Raw genomic sequence first — 19986 nt, forward strand, 5'->3', positions numbered from 1 at the left:
CAGTCATCTATCTTCCTGTAGAGCCAAAGCCAAGCACCCCCGTGGCCATTTCTGATTAGAGAAGCATGCCAGCTACAGAAGGAGCATGTCCCACCCTCTCCTTCCAAAACAGACAGTCTTCAGACATGTCTTCTCCCTGATAAAGTTCAAAACTAGCTGAAAAAAAACGTAGCTGTCCTTACAGGTTCTCCACTTGTTCCTTGATCTCCTTTCTCCCCTTTTGGTCCAGGTTCACCCTATATAAAACAATAAGAAAAAACAGAGAAATAAAAGCTAGAAGGCACACCAGTCATGTTGTGATATTAATTGCAAAATATGTTCAGTTTAAAAAGAGAAGAGCTTCCCTTCATGGAGAAGAGTAGTTAAAGAATTTACGGTCCTAAAATTTGATCAATTCAGCTCCAATGTATTAATAGGCCAGATGGCACAACCAACAGCAACAGCACCACAGCCACTGCATTGTGCTGTGCATCAGGAATGTGGTCCTACAGTCCTACAGGGGGAAAAATGTTCCACATACGGGCAAGCTCCCTTTTCCACCTATAAGACAGAGGTTTTCAGGGTCTCAACTTGAGCATTTCCAGAAATATGTATTAGATGGCTTTTCCAGATCTCTAGTTTTGTTAACACCACCACAAATTCATGCAGCTTACCCCCCTCCTGCATTGTCAATATATCCTTCACTACCATTACTGACTAATAGGATTAATTTACCTCTCTTCTTCCTCTTTAAGTAAATTGAAGATGCTTTCAGACAGAAGTTCATCAGTTTTGTTGTGCGTTCTTTAATAATAATCAATAAGTACATATTTCTGCTTTTTATAAATTGGGTGGAACTGCACACAATTATGGTACCAGCCAGAATAACTCGGTCACTACTTGAATAACCATGGTTGTTTATTTATATGACTATATGTATTCAGGCAATAGCACTCATTACTTATTCATTATTTATCATAGGAGGTGTTTCAATTATGCAATCAAGGAACAATAAGAACATCAGTGATTTAAGCACCCCCCAGCACACACACAAGGAATAGTGATCAGTCAAAATGCAGAATCCGTGAACAAACCAGTTTGTATTTTATTCACATCTACTATTTGCCAATCATATCTGCAACATCTGGGAATTCAAAGTCCATTTGCAAATGATTCTCTAACAGACAAAATAAATGTAACAGCATAAATACTACTTATGTCTGTATTTATTATGCATTATGAATAAATATTATGGTTTGTGATAAATAATTTGAGGAATTTTACTTTACAATTAATACCCCATTAGACCAATTCTAATGAGGCAGTCCCTGATGCCATCTACTGGCCTTCAGAAGAATAGTGCAACCACATGAAGTACTTAAAGCAAAAGTCCTATCTAACAAACCTGAATGGTTGTGCCTGAAATTTGTTTTGCACAATAACATTTCAAGCTCTGAAACCCTTTTAAGGGAGCAGAGCAACAAAGAACATACATATATTAATAAATTTGTAGCTAAGGGTGGTGTTACTAAATGTGAATAAGGGCATGTATTATCAGGGAGAACAAGACTGCAAAAGGAAGAAGTAACTCAGGAGGTAAAAGGAGGAAGCATTTTTAATATTCTCCTTTCTCCTACATTTTCCTTGATATTTGACTTGCATGTCAATGCAAAATTGGCAAAAGTCCAGTCTGATGTCCTTGCACAGCCACAACCAAGGGCAGAGGTTGTTTTCCTTAACCCAACCTGCCAGCAAATCTGCCTATGAGTCCTTCCCAAATTTGCTGAATCCGTGACTATCCGCTGAGACTGTTAACACTGTCCACTAGTGCTGCACATTGTGGAGACCTCTGGCCCCTGGCAGCTGGACTTAATCCACTGCCACCCACTTCTTTTCTCCAGCTCAATGAACAGAAATGATGTGGTGACAACTAACAGCTGCTACCAAGCTGGGCCAGATTGGTAGCTTACAGCTTTCTTGACCTCCTCTCTTGGCAGTGTCCTGCTGTACTCTCAATTAATGCATTCATATTTTCTGTACCATTTGAAGGAGAGCAGGGAGTGGGGGCTCAGCTGTGGACAGCTGCAGTGGGAGACAGAAGGCAAAGTGAGGAGTCATCTCCTGTTTTACTGCTTTTGCCATTTCCAGACATCAAACTTGACCACCACTGTGGTTCTTATGCACCCCATCTCCAAGAAATATTTAATAATTTTAATTTTCTATAGATATATAGATATACATGGAAAAGTTCACCGTGCCCCATGGAAGAAACCCCTCTACTGCACTGCTGGATCAGTGAGTTTCTGCAGAGCTCATGGCACCCAAAACACACAACCGAGCTGTGGTGATAGGTAAATAGCAGCCTTTGACTCACTTGGTCAGAGCTTTTCCATTTCTGACAATTATTGTGGTGTGTTTTAAATGAAATAGATTTAAACTAATAATGAGGAAACAGAGTAATGGTGCTGCTGCCTTCTATTCAGGCTGTGTTTCCTGCCTCTCCCTGTTACTATACACCACAGACTGAATGGAAAGCAAGTGCTGTGTTTTGGAGAGTGCATGACAATTTTCAGCACCCTGCTGTTGCTGCAGCCTCTATAACATAACCCATGACAATCTCCTGAGGCATATCATCACCTTCTGACACCTTAATTTGGAAAGCTGCAAATCAAAGGTAACTATTTTTACCTCCCCTTCTCCTCCCAGACCTTGCAATGCTATGTGCAGTTCTGTGCAACAGTAAGCATCATCGCATTTAACTTGCACATGGAGAAAACTCTGCAATACGACCCGCTGACACACTTCAAGCCTTTTATTCTTCACTGTCTTGCAGCTCATTTACAAAAGAAATGCACTCAAAGCAAAAGGTTACTGCTCCTCCTGTGCACTCCTTCTGTGACTGCAGCGCTACAAAGACCACATAAGATGTCATTTTTCTGCATATTTCCTTTGTATATATATTAGCAAGCTACGAACAAAAAGGAAGCGAGAACCAAAGAAATCCTGTCTCCATTTTCAGCACTACCTCACATTCCTATTTCCTCCACCTCTGAAGAACCTGTCATACACACTTTTTTTTTTTTTAATACCATGATTGCAGTCTACCTCTGCCATTTATACATGCCATAAAGCCTCCTGATCCTTAACAGGCTTATTCACATACCAATGATGTGATCCTAATAATGCCAGGTAATTCCCACTATGTACTGCAAGCACTCCTCATTTAAACAGTGGGACAGCATGCAGCTGTCTCCTGAATAAAGCTGATTTGGACATTGCTGTACCAGGACACATCTGTGGCACTCAGCACTGCTAGTTACAATGGTGAAGTTACCCAGAACCAGGCTCAAATTGAGCTCTTTACAAAAAGCATGTAAATAACATTGGAAATATTAAGGTACTCTGTCTCTACCAGAGAGGCAACAAACTAGAGGTCATCTTTGCTAGCGATGTTACTTACAGGAATCCTAGGGTGTGGGGTGAAGAAGGCTGTCTGGAACAGAAAGAGGAGTGTTAAAAGCATCATCATCTATTTTCCTGGAAATGCAATAACTTACATACTCTCCTTGTCATTATAGATTATACATTGAATGTATCCATTAGTAGGTTTATAAATGAGCAACGCATTATAACATCTGGCTGCTTGGAAAAAAGCCCACAAGTATCAGATATTTCCTAGAAGATTTGAAATATGAACATAAACTCAAAACTGCCCTATATGTCCCACCCCTATGAAAAGCCAAACAATCTTTAACCTTGAGCTATTAGCAAGCTCCCCTCACTTTTCCACTTGGAGCCATCTTCAGTATTATTAAGGTTTCTGACTCCATGACTGTGCTTGGTAATTTTTCTCTCTACTTTGTACCACCTATAAGACATATAAGACAACATAGGTGGTTGTCTCGTAACGTGATCATCCTGAAGGACTGACCCCAAAAATAAGGATCTCATTTAGTAGAGAGAGACAGTATTTATCATCAAAACTGATAAAATCAGGAGAAAAAAAAATAGTCCTTGATGAAATGAGAACATGTCAAAATTGTTGTCTATTTTTACAGCTGAGATAGAAATTACCTCTCCCTACAAACACAGGAAGCTTGAGTGGTCAGTCATATCTTTATACCTAGCCTTGTGGTACTACATTTATAAGACTTTTCCAAACCTTTGACCAAGACACACTCTTCCCACAAGACCCCCTTTGTCACAGAGTAAAGAGACCCAACTGATGGCAGGGAAGAAGTTATAATACCCCCTCCCTTGCTGCATGAAGGCTTGTAGACATTGGATTTTCACCAACAGATGTTTATTCAAATTCTCTCCATAATCTGTGAATGTGGCAGCTGTAATCAGCTGTGGCAAGCAAAGCTGAAATGTGGGTGTTTGCCATTTTATGGAGGATCTGTGGCTGGGATCAGCCTTTCTGTTGCAATGAGAGGCCCATTCCTAGTGCTTGCTCCAAGCTGCTTACTCAAATTTTGCTAGAGGGTAATGTGGTGATTTTCTATTTACTTTCAGTGGTTGCTGGTTTAAATTGCCCATAGCTACCTTTGTTGTAATTATTCTCAGGCTTCCAAAAGACATTGTGCAGGCTCATTAAAAAAAAAAAAAAAAATTTTTGTTTGTTTGTTTGTTTAATATCTCTTATTAGTACAAAAGATACGTGTAATCAGATATGATTTGTTTGGTTGTGGGCTGGATGCAGTACTGAACCCAAGTATCTAGGTACAAGCTGTGGGATGAGAAGATCTTCCTGGGCTTTCAGCACAGGATAGCACTGTACACAACAAAGGCTCTGGGAGGTTACAGCATCATTGAAGCTGAATCCTTCACCCCATAAGCTACTGTCAGTGAGAAGTGGAGTCCTCCGCTCTTCCTGGGAAAAGGCGAATTGTTCACCACAAGACAAGTTGTTGTTCACTGGCATCTGTTCTGGTATCCCATCTACTGGGAGATTCCAGGTGGGAAAATCTAGCTCACCCTAGAAAATCTGTGCAAACATACTCCCCATCTTCACCCATGACCTTCATCATCAGCTCCTACAGCTGCTAAATATATCGCAAATTTAAAATAAATGCTACCACAAAACAAGGACATAGGAAAGAGCTGTTTCCAAAGAGGCAGAGGAGTGCACAACCTCCTGAAAATATAAAAGACCAAATGTGCCTTAATAGTGCTTCTCTCAAGCTAAGGGAGTTAATCTGAGAGTAAATGGGTCCTAATGTTTCTGCAAAGAAGTACAGATCTTGAAAAGCTTTGTTACTGAGGCATTTGTGTGGAAGAAGTGTAATGATGCCCAGAACATTGCTTGCAGCACAAAATATAACCTTACTTACTGTTCCAGGTAAGCCTGGTGGGCCAGGGGAACCTGTGTCACCCTAGGGAGAGAAAAAGAAGAATATAACTAAGGATATAAAAATCTGTGCAAATAAAATGCAGCTTTACCATCAAGAAGATGCAACATTACATATGAAACGTAGCCTAATGACAATCTGTCAGTTCAGAGACACTGAAAATCCCAGAGTCCCTGAGTTCAGCCTTGTCTCATGGATGGAATTTACCCTGCTGCTCTGGCCAGAATTTCTGCTATCCTAATTTTGTTGCACACAAGATGCTCACTTTGTTGTCTTTATCACCTTGCAGTGAATTTCTAACATTACTCTGTTCCCCGTAGGAGTGATATAGAGCTTAACTTACATTTTAGGTTAAAGATGATCAGAATTCTTGATTGGAAAGTGTGTTTTAGCTAAAACTGTTATGTGAGGTAAAGTTGCACACTCACCTCACCCACACTAGACTCACTGCTGTAGCTGGTTGGGGACCACACTCTGCTCCCACCCCAGTGCCTGGGAGTGGAAGACCCCACTGGTTGCAGTTGCTGGCATTGAGGCCCCCCCAGTCACCCCAGTAGCTGGCACCACAGGCCAGGGGCACCCACAGCCCTGGTCTGACTCCAGTAGCTGGCACCTGGTTCATTCATAACAATCTTTTCCTACCTATCTACCCCCTCATTTTTCCTCCAGTTCCTCCTTCCTCTGTACATCCCCCAATGGGACTGCAGAGCTCTGCAGTTCCTGCACCACCCATGACCCCTCCCCAAACCTCGAGGATCTATCAGCTGGGAAGTCCAGGTTGACTTATCTGGAAGTGGCACCTGTAGTTTGATGGCCCACCAATTAGTGGCTTACTTTTTCTCCTCTTTCACCTTTCAGTCCCGGGAGACCATCTTTTCCTTTTTCTCCCTAAATGCAGAAAAACAAAAGCAGGAAATTTGATTGTATCAGTCTCATTTTACAGTTTCAGTTGATCTTACCTGTCATCCAAGATGTGGTGCAAACAATTGAAAGGGTAACATTTTTGAGATGGCTTCACAAAATCCACACTATTTTCAAAAACCAACCACTGGTGATTAAATTCATGAAAAGGAAAGCACCAATCCTACATCAACTTGCATGTAGAAGGTCCTATTGACTGATGCAGTTTTAAAACACAGATTTTTTTCCATTTGAAAAAGACAAGAAGCAGAACCAACTTAAGACTCAGAGAGAACAACGATGCTACTAGTTTTCTTATGTTGAAAGACTTGAGTCATCCATTCACTGGTGCCTACATCTCTACTTTGCTTAAGAAACTTGGTATCCTGAATAGAAGACCCTTAACGAGGATGATGTGAATATTCCTCAAAGTGCATAAACAAACATATTTAGCCTGTATTCACATAAGAGCTAGATGACCTACCTTTCTATGATTTCATGTAGACAGAGAATATATTCTATATTCTACACTGTACAGTGTATATAATACAGCAAATCAACGAGCAAATCTTGAGTCAATTTTAGATCTTTCTTGCTTACATTCAAGCACACAGTCAGCTATCAGGACTAATGGCCTCACTGACATGGCTAAATTTACTACCAGGTCCCTGATCCAACTATTTTTCAGTGTGTAGATGCCTCTGAAGGTCTAGAACTAGCTGGGGGAAGCATCAAACATCAGGACTTGGGTGGAAGTTAGGCCATCAGAAAATAATCCAACCGTCTGGAACCTTCTCCAGAGCTCAGTGACAAGAGGAATTTGGCATTTTAGTTGTTATCATCATTTTTCTAATGTTCTTAAATCATGCAGGTATTTCTGAAAATGAGGCCTAAGGAGTCCTGTACCTCTTCCACTGCCTCGCAAGCAGTATGACTACAGTTAAAACCTTCTGTGCTCAGGATAGATCCTGTTCTTTAGCACCTCCACTGCAGTCAGTAGTGGTCACAAGGCAGTAAAGTACCACATTGGGGTACTTGGTGGTCTTGCTAGATGCCACCACAGCAAACCCACCAAGAGAGAATATTATCTAGGGACACTTGAGGTAAGTCCACCTGGCACCAAATGGACAAATAAAATCAAGTTATAGCTCGAAGTTACTCACCTGATCTCCTTTTTCTCCTCTCAGTCCAGGCAAACCCTGAGGACCAGGAAGACCTGCTTCACCCTGAAAGTCAGAGAAAGTAGTAGGTGAAATCTAGGAACAGTCCTCAAGAATGCCTTCTATTAAAAAACAAACAAACAAAAAACATTATTAGTCTCAAAATCTCAAACATCATTAAGAATGAAAGGGAAGAATGGCAGGCTAAACTCTTCACTTGTTCATTCATGTCATTTAAAAATACATCAAGGCTGGCTCTCAGGGCAGATTAATCCAGCTAGCCCTTAGGCTGGGAAGGATGAAACCTTGATTTAGCTGTCTATCTCTATTCATGACTGATATTAGTCTGAATTGTTCAGCACTCATAGTGAGTGCACAGTTACTTCTTGATACCTAGTCACACCACAACACATATGGGCTGTACTGAACTTTTTTTTTGCCCTGGAATCATTATATGTGTGTCTTGATGGGAGAAAACAGCATCTTGTTCAATTACAACATATATTTTTTCTTGCAAAATTATTACTTAAAACAGCAACTGAGATCTCTCTTTTTTTGCCTTTACACAGTTAACTGAGACCATGAAATTTAGGGCAAGTTTTCTTCACGCTGTTTTGTAGCAGCACCAAGCAAATAAATAACAGCAGCTAAGAAAATATTTTTTTTTTATATATATTTTTAATATTTTAATCATCTTGGGTAGTCTGGTAGTGCAAACACAATACTCTAGTAATCTGAACAGTACAGATGTTACCTAATGAACAGGTCTAGAATTGTCTTGATGCACTATTTCACATTTGAATTTGTTTCTGTCTGAGCCTCACCTTTGACTTTCTGCTTTATAATGCCTGCTGTTGGAGTAATTGTAATCTCTGTGTCATGTGGTTTGTTCTAAATATATCAAGTATTCTTAAACTTAGCTACAAGTTGACCCAGTTTGTCATCTGAAAATAATCACAGGGTTTGTTATTTATAACTATCCTGCTACGTGTATTTGTACTTCAATATCTAAAAGAATCTCAGTGATGGACAGAACCCAATTGCACTAAGCATTGTAGGAACATGAATTTATAACTGGTAATCCCCTCTTTAAAGAGATTATCTCTTTATCAGAAGAGTCCAAACATTATCGTGATATAGGTGCAATGAGTCTGCAGAAGGACTCACAGGAGGAAAAAGATATTTTGCTGACTGAGCAGAACTGGGAACATCAGGACGATGTTTGGAGCATTTTGAAAGATGGTGACATTTGGAGACGAGATGGAGTGGTGTTTTTTGAGAGCCACTGTGGGATCCTGGCTGATGATGAGATCCCAGAGATCATGAGAAGGACTAACAAACAGCCTAATATTAAAGAGACGAAAAAGAGAGTATTTAGAAGAAAAATAAAGGCATGTGGTGTCAATATGGTCTCTAGAAAGCTACTGAAGCAAAATGTCAATGAGCTTGTATGAGCTCAAAGACAGGAAGGTATTAAGAAACAGTCAATGTGGATCTGCTAAAAACTAATCATGTTAAATCCATCCAGTTCCCTCCCTTGACAGGATAACTAAGCAGGCAAGAAGGAAGCATTTGTGTGATGTATCTTGACATTAGTAAGACGTCTGACACAGGCCAACGTAACGTTCTCATTAGCAAACTACAGAAAAACAGAGTAGAAGAAGGCTCTCTGGAGGGTGGTGTACAACTGATTAAACAATTACATTCACACACCTGTAACTGGCTGCTGCCTTTCAAATTCAGAGAAAGATGAAGTGAAGTCCTCTAAGGGCTTGCCCTATTTAATAGTGACAGAAACATTTTTATAATGTATGGAGAACACGGTACTGTGGAGAGAGAGGTGTTTTGGGAAGGGGGATTAAAATTCGAAACAGCCCTGACAAATAAGGGAAAATGGCAATTAGCTCCCCAAAGTGAATAGGCAAGGAGAGACTGTCACAGCTTATGGAAAGCTGCTATATGAAATTCCTCATGGACACCTTCTTCTGCTACTCCTTCTAGTCCAGTTGATGGTACAGATAGTGTGTGATCTGTTTTACTGCAAAAGACAACATGGGAGCAGAGGTCATGACCATTCTCCCCTTTCATCTTTATAGCAGACAATTGGACTGAGACCGGTAGGAGAGAAGACTGAAGCTCTGAGACTCTTCTATTACTGGCTTATACTCTATAACTCAGTATCCAAAGATGTATGCCAAAGATTTAAGACTGTCTGATACAGGTATCTCTTTCTCCAGATTTTCATGCTGCAGGTGAAAAGTTGGTGTGCAGACGATGACATTAACATCTCTGGTTAGTGGTCCTGATTGGGCTCCAGGCAGCTTTAGGAAATCCCAGGATGGTTCCCTTGTTCCTCTCTGAGCTCAACAGATATCTGCTAAAACCTAAATCCCAGTGCATAAAGACGAAGATAACTGTGTAATTTCTAACAGTCAGCTGGGGTTATGTGCTAACAAGCATTTATGATCTAGAAATGACTGCATGACCCCTTGCATCTCATAGCTACAAAAACTTCACCATCATCCAGAACTGCCACTAGCACGGTGGGTTTATGTGCAATGTGAAGGAAAAACAATAACTTTTATGCCACTCTGCCTTCCTTTTCTTCCTTATCCACCTGCAACAAGAAGACTGAATTTTCTGAGATACAGATAAACCTGGATTTAGTATATTTGCTCTGGAATGTCCACATTACTTTGACCAACCATGAATCTCATCCATTCACTTGCTGACTTTCACTTTTCTTTTTATTGGCAGATGGCTTTGTCATTGAATGTGGTCACTTTACATCGCTCTGAAGTTGCTGCTAGCATAATTTTTTCTGCTCACCTGTTCACCAGCTTGGCCACGGCTCCCTGGGTCACCCTGAAAAAAACAAAAACACAACTTTAACAGTGTAAGGACAAGACCCTGTTGCAAGAATGCTTTCTCATTGGTAAATTGTACCCCCTATTGTCCTGGCACATGTTCTTCTACCTACTTTCAGAAAGGCACTGAAACTGCCTTCCTGATGTCTTAGGATCCCAGACCACAAGGAACCAATGCAAGGGACAGATGAGATCTTCCTACACATGTAGACTTGAGAGAGGAGCATCAGATGTGGTTTGGTAACTTGGAACACCATGAACAGTAAGAGGCACTGAGCCATAACTGCTTACTCTGTTATCCATCAAACTTTAGAGGAACATTACCCTCCTGACTTCAGCACAAGGCCTTCCAAAATCACGCCTTGGCTGACTCTGGCTACAGCAAACTATTCAATAAAATTACTTACCTTGGGGCCAGCTTTTCCAGGAAAGCCTTCTTCACCCTTTTCCCCTTGTTCTCCCTGCAGGGAATACGAGATGTTAATATTCAAACTCCTCTGGTAGTGGAACATGTCTGCAGGCAACAGTGAGGAATATTTTGACTCAAAGCCCCAGTATCAGCCTGAGGATGTAAATGGAGCCACATGGGAGTATCTTTCCAGGAAAGTTTTACCATTCTAGCACTATTTGCAGGCACATCTGCAGCACCAATAAATCTACCGGGATATCTCTGGAATAACACAAAGTCAACTGGTATTATATTAAAGATTTCCAGAGTAAATTTGCTGGAAAACAAAATCTCCATTCACTTTCTTTAAGTTGTATGTGGTGAAAAAGTCTACATTATTTCTGTTAAGAAAAACAGATAATTGTGGGGTTGGAGTCTTGGCCACTGGAATGTTTAGCTGAAACCTTTGAATCTGATCTTTCAGTGTAGGTGGTGTCTGCATGGAGAGTAGAGACTGGTGATCAAGAGCTGAAACGTGCTGTGTAGCTTGGAAGTGCGCTGGATACTGCAAAGGGCTGTGTATCAGTGTTAAAGAGGTATATGCAGCTTCACCAGAGGAATCAGGTGAGGTGTGTTTGGCTCTGGAGATCTGTTCCCTTCCTGCTTATGCTTGCTAGCTCACTCAGGTAAGCTGCCAGGTGAGTAGGTTATGCCGGTGTTTGTGGTGTCACTTGCCTTTTGACCTGGGAGCCCAGGAAGACCATTTAATCCATTTTTGCCTGGCAAACCCTAAAAAGAGAAAATTATCAGCTCTACGTTCCTATTCTTTAAATCATTAACAGCAAGCTAAACATAAGCACACTGAAATCATCACTCTTGCCACTGACCAAGTTTAAGAAAAAGATCAATTTAATGCATTTTCTTCTGACTTTTTCATTCCTGTGACTCAAATTATACAAAACCTCTTTCAAGGCATATACATGTACCTGCTCGGCCTTTTTTCAGTATCACAATTATAGTGAACGACCACTGGATGTCAGTATCGTTACAGAGAAAAAACAATATAAAAGTTTTATGAAGACTGTGGAGTCCTGAACAACTTTAAAAATTGCATTTTTACTTATCATTTTCTGTACATCTCTATTATTTACCAATAAAGATTTTCTAAAGTCTGTCTCACCTTTTAAATATTAGTAATATCTTATACAACATATAGACATAATGATTCAGCAAGATAAGAATTAAAATTACTTCTAAAATGCATTTAAATGGTGAGAGAAGAAAAAAAAAAAAAAAGTATCCCTTTTCTGAGCATCAGGGAATCTCCAAACACTGCAGGCTGTAGCTGGCACTTCTGAATACTAAGTATTCCATAATTCACCTTTCTTGACATAAGAGTGAATAGAAATTGTGATGCTCTGCTAAAACTGAGATTTTTATTTCACTTCTTTGGCCTGATTCAGGAAACTCCAGGTCTGGAAGACGAATATTGTGCCAAATGCAAAATGACTTTTGAAAGTTATCATATAATGAAAACATCACAGTGCCAGTGTGCAGCTGCATCTGGTAAGCTTCTTGATCACTAAAGGCATCAGGCTAATGCCTGCATTAAAGGAGACAGTGTTGGAGCTAGCATTTAAAACCTGCAGACAACCTGCAGGAAGGGAGCAAAGACTTTAGAAGTAAAATATGTGAAGTCACGGAGAGCATGGAGGTGATGCAAACCATCCCTCCAAACTTACAGCTGGTCCTGGGGGTCCGGTTTTACCAGAAACGCCAACCTCTCCTGGCAGTCCCTGAAAAAAAGAATCCAGCACACACACACAAAATCAGTATTTCTGCCCTTTACAGCCACCTCACCGGAGGCTTCTGCTTTCAATTCAAATACAATTCTCCCTTCCGCAGAAGTCAGGTCCCTGCCGTGGGGAATCCTGCAGACATTGACTTTTGTGCAAGTAGCGTCAAAGTGATTCCAGTGCTTGATGCAGAGACATTGTCCTGCAGGGCCAGCTGTGGCTGTTCATCATGAAAATACAAGAGAAAACACACATTGCCAGAGGACCTGTCTCAGTTCCCACTGAAATCCAATCACCTAAATTCTCCTGTTTTTTTTTTTGTTTGTTTGTTTGTTTGTTTTTTATTTTTTTATTTCTTGATATAAAACAAGCAACAAAAATAAACAAATAAACAAACAAAGTTGTTTTCTTACTGGTGCTCCAGGTGGTCCAGGGGATCCAGCAATGCCTGGGGGCCCTGGAGGTCCCTGTAAGAGAAGCAAAACCCATTTATTAATCTCCCTGATAGTGGCAAAAAGCCTCAGGCCCTTCCTCTGTGCAAATGCAGCCCATTCCAAACAGCATCAGCAATGAGCTTCGTGCTTCATTAACTTGTGTCCAAAACCTGAAAGATGCCAAATTGAGCTCCCAGGGAACTGTGCTCATGAACAGAACAGGATCTCCTGCTTAAGGCACTAGTTACTGTTGTTACGAGGTGAGCTCCATCCTGGACTCCACTACAAGATACAGTGGGACCCCTTGTGGCATCCAGCCTAGTTTAATCTTGATTAAAGTTTCAAAACAAATGATTTGCTACTGCAAAAAGATCTCTGAAGTAACTAGTGAATGGCACAGACTTGTGGTGTTTCTGTTTGTTTGTTTGCTTGCTTGTTTTTGAATAAGAATCCAAGTGTATGGAGAACTATATATTGGATCAGGTGTTTTAAAATAAATATTCCACCAATTCAGTGCTCTATGTTAACCTTTATGACAATAAAAGATTTTCACAAACTCATACTTCAATGCACACATGCAGCTGGAAATGTCCTAGAAGTCTTACTCACCTTCCTGCAAAAATTCCCTTGGGAAAATTTCATCTCAATAGCTATCCAATTTTCATAGGGATTTATTTTTGTGTACAAGGTAAATTGTTAAAAGTGAGTTCCTAGCTGAGGACTTTCTTTCTATACTTGACAAATCTTAATAGGCTGCCTGAGATACAGAGGTTTTTGTTACCTTCAGCTTCTGCTGGATGACAAGATAGGATTTATCCTGTACTTACAATGAAGCTTGTGTTCATGTGGTTTTTGTATCAGGACCTATGCAATCAGTATAAGGATGGATACATGACAGAGTTGAAACTTTAACCTTGTCTGTCTCTTTCAGACTTTCTAACACCATGATTTAAGTCATTTTCAGTTTCCAGCACAGAGGGAATTTTGATATCTGTACTTCAAAAACACATCCCAAAACAAACAAATAAACAACCAAACAAAAACATATACAACACTCTATGTAAAAAACTAAAAGTGAGCAACCAATACAAGATAGAAAATGATTAGTTAGCTTCTTTTCTGCTAGACCTGTGTTACAATTCAGTATCAATATCAAAAATCACAGCTTTTGTGATTTTTTTATTACAATATGTTTTTTTATTACAGTGATTTTTTTTATTACAATGATATTACAAGTCATGGATCAATATTAGCATTTAACATGTAAGGAAAATTGTAGCTGGAGACGATAAAATGGTGATAATGAAAAAGAACAAGGCAATTTTTGTGGCATAGTTTGACAGAGAAAGCACTGGATAAGCAGTCATTTTAGAATATGCTTGTAAAAATCAGCCAGAAGAGAGCACATCATCTCACCAATAGATGGTGCTAAGCAACCAAAAAAGAGACCTGAAGATGCACTTGGTTTATACACCACCCATAATCTGCTTTCACTGCAACTCAGTCCAGAATAGACATGGAATCATTCCACCACCAACATCAGTATTTGCAGAGTGTCTCAAGTGTGAGCACAGCTCAAAAATCCACAGGAACAAATGCCTTGGGATGCCCGATGCTGCTGACGTAACTTCTGGGGAACCCTGTGCCTGATTCTGGGCATGGGGGTTCAGATGCCATTGCAGGAAAGGCCTGCATTTAAGGAGCTCTGGACCCATCAGGACACACCTGGATAAGCCCATCCATCATTTAAAAGAGATTTTGACATAAAAATAAATAAATAAATAAATAACAGTCCAAAATAGCCCAGTACTAGAAAAAAATACCAGCAGAGGGCAACAGAACGGAGATCAGATGCCAGGCACCTCAAAGTCCTGTTTGGCCGTACTCTAACCCTACCAGGATGGTATTGTTGGGAGGCCTTGAATAAGGCATGGGCTCCAAGAAGTGGTTGTCATGAAGAATGTGTGCAGTGCTAGGAAAGAAGTCAAGGGTAGCTTTAGAAATACAAAAACAGACTGACTCAGCAGCCAAGTGGATTGTACATAAGCACAAAAAAAAAATTATAAAAGTGTGAAATTTACCTTTGCAAGCTTTCCTTGCCTGTTTCCTGGTTTCCTACATATTAACCTAATTTTGTTCTTTCTCTCTGCCATGACCTCATGACCTCCAAAGATCAAACACATATTCCCCATAGCCCTACAACAGGGAGCTTCTACCAAGAGGTGTGAAATTTGTCTGACACCCAGACATTTCCAGAAACAGTCATGCTTTACCTAACAGTGCAGGTTATTTTAAAAAATGGCTTATAAGAGCAAAGAACATATTTCCATATATTTAATAGCATCATTTTTATCTTCTTCATGACCTATAAAAATTATCATTTCTTTCTGATTTTTGTGACAATGGCATCTAGTAAACAATCCATAAGGATTAATGAAACTGCCATACCACAGCAAACCTCAGCCAGGACTCAGCATCAGCCTGGTCATCCCCCACATAGGATACACACCCTAGACAGGATCAATCTTCCCCTTAAGAAAAGTTTCACTCACGTATCCATCAGCAAGCAGCCTAACTCCTGAAACATGTGGCTCCACATCCTCCTGGTCCAAACTCTTTCTCCTAGCAACTTTGGATATCCCTATTATCCAAAGAATTTCTGATTTTTCTCTTAAACTTTCCATATTCTGGAACACAGAAACTTCATTCAATCCTGAGTCTTGAAATCGAAGCACACTGATCCTTACCCATGACTACTGCTATTTTTCAGTGCCATTACTCCCTTTGAAAGCAATCAGCTGGGACATTACGCCTAAGACTGGGCTACCCAGTGAACTTCACCACATAGTGCACCAACAAAGTGAAACCCAAAAATGGATAGCTCTTCTGATAAAGACTCTCTGAGATGGATTTAGAAAGAACAATTCTATGCCTTGACTACCTGCAACCTGGGGAAGCATGCAGGATTCTGACAGCCTGATCCAGCTGACCGTGTACACCAGTACATCCACTTCTGAGTACACTTCAGAGAAAGAACTATTCTCCCAAGTATTTAGAAAGGTCCAAACTAACTGACAGCATTTATTAGTGTTAAAGAAGGAAAAAAAAAAAAAAAAAAAAAAAAGCAGCAGGAGGACAGCCAATATTGTTTAATACCAAAATCTCACACAATCTGTTTTCCTTGATTTCCTTTTGTCCTGAATCCAGATTAAAGCACCTTATTTTGCTGATCACCTTTTTCACTGAACATCTGATGAATTATACAGATGAGAGTCCCTGACCCAAATCCCAAGGCTGTCCCTTTAAAATTCCAATCCAGAAGAAAAAAATAGATGGAGTTTTTTTGTTGTTTTTTTTTTTTTTTTTTTTTTTTTTTTTTTTTTTTTTTGTTTTTTGTTTTTTGTTTTTTGCTTTTGTTTTTCCTGACTGGTAAAGATGCCGATGTGTGCTTCCTACATGCTGAAAAAAAATGGAAGATAAAAACTTTGTTCTCCAAAACAGAAGTATACAATCTCAGTTTGGAAAACAAATGCAAAACATGGCTCTTCTATGAAAATGTTTAGAAGTTATTATCAAACTGCTATTTGGAAACAAAAATATTGCAAATGTTCTTTAAAATCCAAATATCAGGATAACAGGTGTGTGTGTTAGGGTAGGGACAACTATACAGACATTGTGGTGTGGGATATTTTTCAGGCTTATGTTTTATCTAGCTCCATTCCTAAGACAATGTAATACAAGGACAGTTCTCAGGAAAGAAATCTGACATGATACTGAAGGTACAGCTGTGCCTGTTCTCCAGGAACCACTAAAGGATGCTCTCTTCTTCCAGCACATACCCTGCTGAAAGACAGGCTGGGAAAGGCCTATTAAGATTTGGGTTCTGCACTCCCTAAGGAAACTTTGAAAAGGAACAAAAGCTTTTGTGTGTGACTGCATCAGTAGGTTGTTTGCCCAAATCTATTTTCCAGGAAAAAAAAAAAAGAATGGCTATGTTTTAAAGAAAGGTGAACAAATGTCATTCCAAGATGGAAACTGAAGTCTGATGGCTTTTCCAGATATCCGTCTCTGCAGGCAAAGCTTGCACAACCCTATTTTCTTCATATTATTCCATGCCAATGCCTAGAGCCTCTAGCACTGTGAGAAAGGCTTAGAAAAGCCCTAAATCCATGAAAAAAACAGACTGTGGTCTGGACCCTTTAGGCAGTGTGCCATCTTTATGAATGAGACAAACCTCCAGGACACCCAGGAACATCCTGTCTCCTGCCACAATGATAGTGAAATGAATGACACGGTGCTGAGAGTCTTCCTCCTCCAGTGCTGGGGCTTGTCTCCAGTTCAGAACCAATTATTCCCTTCACCTCTTGGGAAGTCCTCACAGACCTGACCTGTTGGCTCCATGATGACTCCCCTTTATTTCCCTTTCCTTCCCATCAGAGTTGGCTGTTGCAGCAAATTGTGTGGAGCAGTCCATGTGCCTCACCATGTCCTCTGCTACCCCAGATCTCTATTTCTCCTTTACTACATCTGAACAGTCTCTGTCTGCCTCTCACATCTGCTCATCTTTTTTCACCTCTGGCATGACCACATCCAACAACACAACTCCTGTGAGTTATCTTCATTAATGCTGCAGTAGAGTACTGTTTTGCTTTCTTTGCTTGAATCCTGCCTTACAAACCAAGAAAAGATAAAAGGATATAGGAAAAGGGTACTGCTGATGATGCTGAAAACCAAAAAGCCTGAGGAGCCAACAGATCTGAACATTTCCTATGATGTATCCTGTATAGTTGGTTTCAGTGATACTGTCATAATTTATAAATGAATGAGGTCTCCAGTTGTTTCACCAGGTGGCATTATAATTGGAATACCAACATTATTTTAAAAAATAAATGTATTGAACAGAGATTCCCTGAACTGTCTTTCCAGCTCTGTAAGGGTACTGAATAAAGTTGACTTTGTACATGGCACTCTCTGCAGGAGAATTTCTTGCTTTCAGTGCAAAGCAGTATTTGTTTAATTTCATCACTTAGTGTAAAATATGAACATGATCTCTTTTGTCCACAGATTAAGATTTATTTCCTGTTTGTTTGCTTTCAGTTGTTTTACTGAGCCAGTACAGCAAATGAGAGAATAAAAAAATCTTTCGTATGGTCTCTTGTTTCAGTACTATTAGTGGTCTACAGTCTGGTGATTTTTTTTTTTCATTTGTTTTGTTAAAGGTATAGATCTTATTAAAGATAGCTCTGAGCAGTATCTTCCAATTTCAAGCAGCACTGGCATAGTTTAATTCAATCTGAGCTTTGCAGCTGAGGCCTGTATATTTTTCTTACATTTCGCAGTATTAACTTGCATCACAAAAAGGACATTAAGGACACCATGCATTTCGAAGGATACCATTTATTTCCTCTGAGCTACTTAAGAAAAGCTGGGCTTGATCTCACACCCTACAAATGAGTCTATACTAATTGAATCACTGCCAGCCACAGCCATAAAAGGTACAGCTTGTACTGGTCTCCCTTACAGGTCTTAGTTCTATCACTAGGTTATTTACCATAAAGCAAACCTCAATAATGGCCCAGACATATCACAAGCATAAGTTATGGAACTTTAACTTAAATTTCAGATAGTTTTGAATCATTTTGCCTTCCCACTGGTGGACAGCATGCACCTGCTCAGCTCAGGAAGCCTAGAGAGTGGCTCAGTGGAGAATTTGGAAGTGGCTGCTTCAGGAGAGTTGAATGGCTGCCTGGGCTCCACCACCAGTATTAACTGGACCTTAGTCAACTTTAACAGGAGCACAGACACATGCATCTCTGCCCTTAATTGCTAGTAACAAGAACTTGTTTATGGAGCTGAATCCCAGCCCTGGTAACACAGTGACTCAGCCCAGAGTCTGAGCCCTCAACGGGTACTGGGACATCAAATTCCCCCTTTACTGAGCCAGCAAATGCAGCCCTCACTGCTCACCTGGCGTACCATGCCTAACTGTGGATCTCCTGCCTCCTCAGAATACCCCTCATGCCTAGAAAAGCATTTGAAAAGGTGCCTCATCAACTGCCTTCAGCCCCTTCTCTGAACTCTTCCTCCCAACAACGGGACAGATGCGGTACATCAGGATCTCAGGCAACCATGCAGAAATGCACAGCCTCATTGTTTGCCGTGCTTGGTACTCATCCATCTGTTTCGACTGAAAGCACTTTGCAGAAATGCTCATTTTTCAGTCTGCATTTGAACAGCCTACTGCAATAGAAGCTTGGCCCATGATTAAGTTTCCTGCAAACAAAAATAGTACAAGTAAATAATAACAACACAAACGCATTACGAGCTCAGATGTCTGTGTCTCTGCTGCAGGAAAAACATTAATATCCAGAGGGGAAATAAACCCCAATGTGTTTAATGCCCAGGGCTTAATGACACTGCAAGATGCAACATTTGTAAGGGTCATGAAAATAGGTGCTCCTTTTTGGGGGTGCTGACTGGATAACATGGAACAAGCAAGTACATGGACAGGCTCACCACCATGGCAGATTTAGAAGGAAAAAAATCAAAAGGACTTTTTAGATTAAAGTTTAGTTTGAGTTGGGGCATGTAAGGAGAAAGGCAAAACTGTGGCTACCCTGTTGTCACAAAACATCCCCAGGCTGGCTAAGAAATTGCCTTCTCACTGCTTCATCAGATGTGTCACTTAATTAACTCTGAAATATGAAGATGCCCAATCAAGGGTCCTCTACAGCCAGACAGACATCATCTCTGCTGCGGGTTGTCACTGAATCTGCTGACCCAGTGGGTTCTGAAGAACAAGGGGGGTAAGAATCTACTGGCATCCTTTTGTGGCCTTTTCTATGCGTTTCAGTAACAACACGGCTTCTTCACCCCTATCTCCATTCCTTTCTTCTGCCCACACAGCTGTCCATGGAGGCAGACAGGTCAGAAAACAAAACTATATTTAAATTTAAAATAGCAGAGGAAGGGAGGTTATTTTAGTGTCCTAAACTAATTAATGTATGAGCAAATCAAATCTGTTGGTCCTCAACACCATGAAGATGGTATGGATACAGGTGGCCCAGACTTCCATAAATCATTTGGAAGAATCTCACAGTAACTACAGCCT

At 40.4% G+C, this 19986-nt stretch overlaps 1 protein-coding gene across 1 annotated transcript in view; it reads right to left on the reverse strand.

Annotated features, from left to right (window-relative positions):
- Positions 1-19986, reverse strand: part of COL22A1 (collagen type XXII alpha 1 chain) — a 222941-nt gene that overhangs the window by 47881 nt on the left and 155074 nt on the right. Inside the window, exons 26-35 of the mRNA XM_084512133.1 lie at positions 12855-12908; positions 12388-12441; positions 11381-11434; positions 10665-10718; positions 10220-10255; positions 7394-7456; positions 6165-6218; positions 5313-5354; positions 3440-3472; positions 183-236 (exon numbers count right to left, since the gene is read on the reverse strand). Of these exons, the coding sequence (XP_084368259.1) occupies positions 183-236; positions 3440-3472; positions 5313-5354; positions 6165-6218; positions 7394-7456; positions 10220-10255; positions 10665-10718; positions 11381-11434; positions 12388-12441; positions 12855-12908 (498 nt within the window). The remainder of the gene's footprint in view (positions 1-182; positions 237-3439; positions 3473-5312; positions 5355-6164; positions 6219-7393; positions 7457-10219; positions 10256-10664; positions 10719-11380; positions 11435-12387; positions 12442-12854; positions 12909-19986) is intronic.

This window comes from Aythya ferina, assembly GCF_964211825.1.
Source record: "Aythya ferina genome assembly, chromosome: 2".
In the NCBI taxonomy this organism is placed as follows: domain Eukaryota; kingdom Metazoa; phylum Chordata; class Aves; order Anseriformes; family Anatidae; genus Aythya; species Aythya ferina.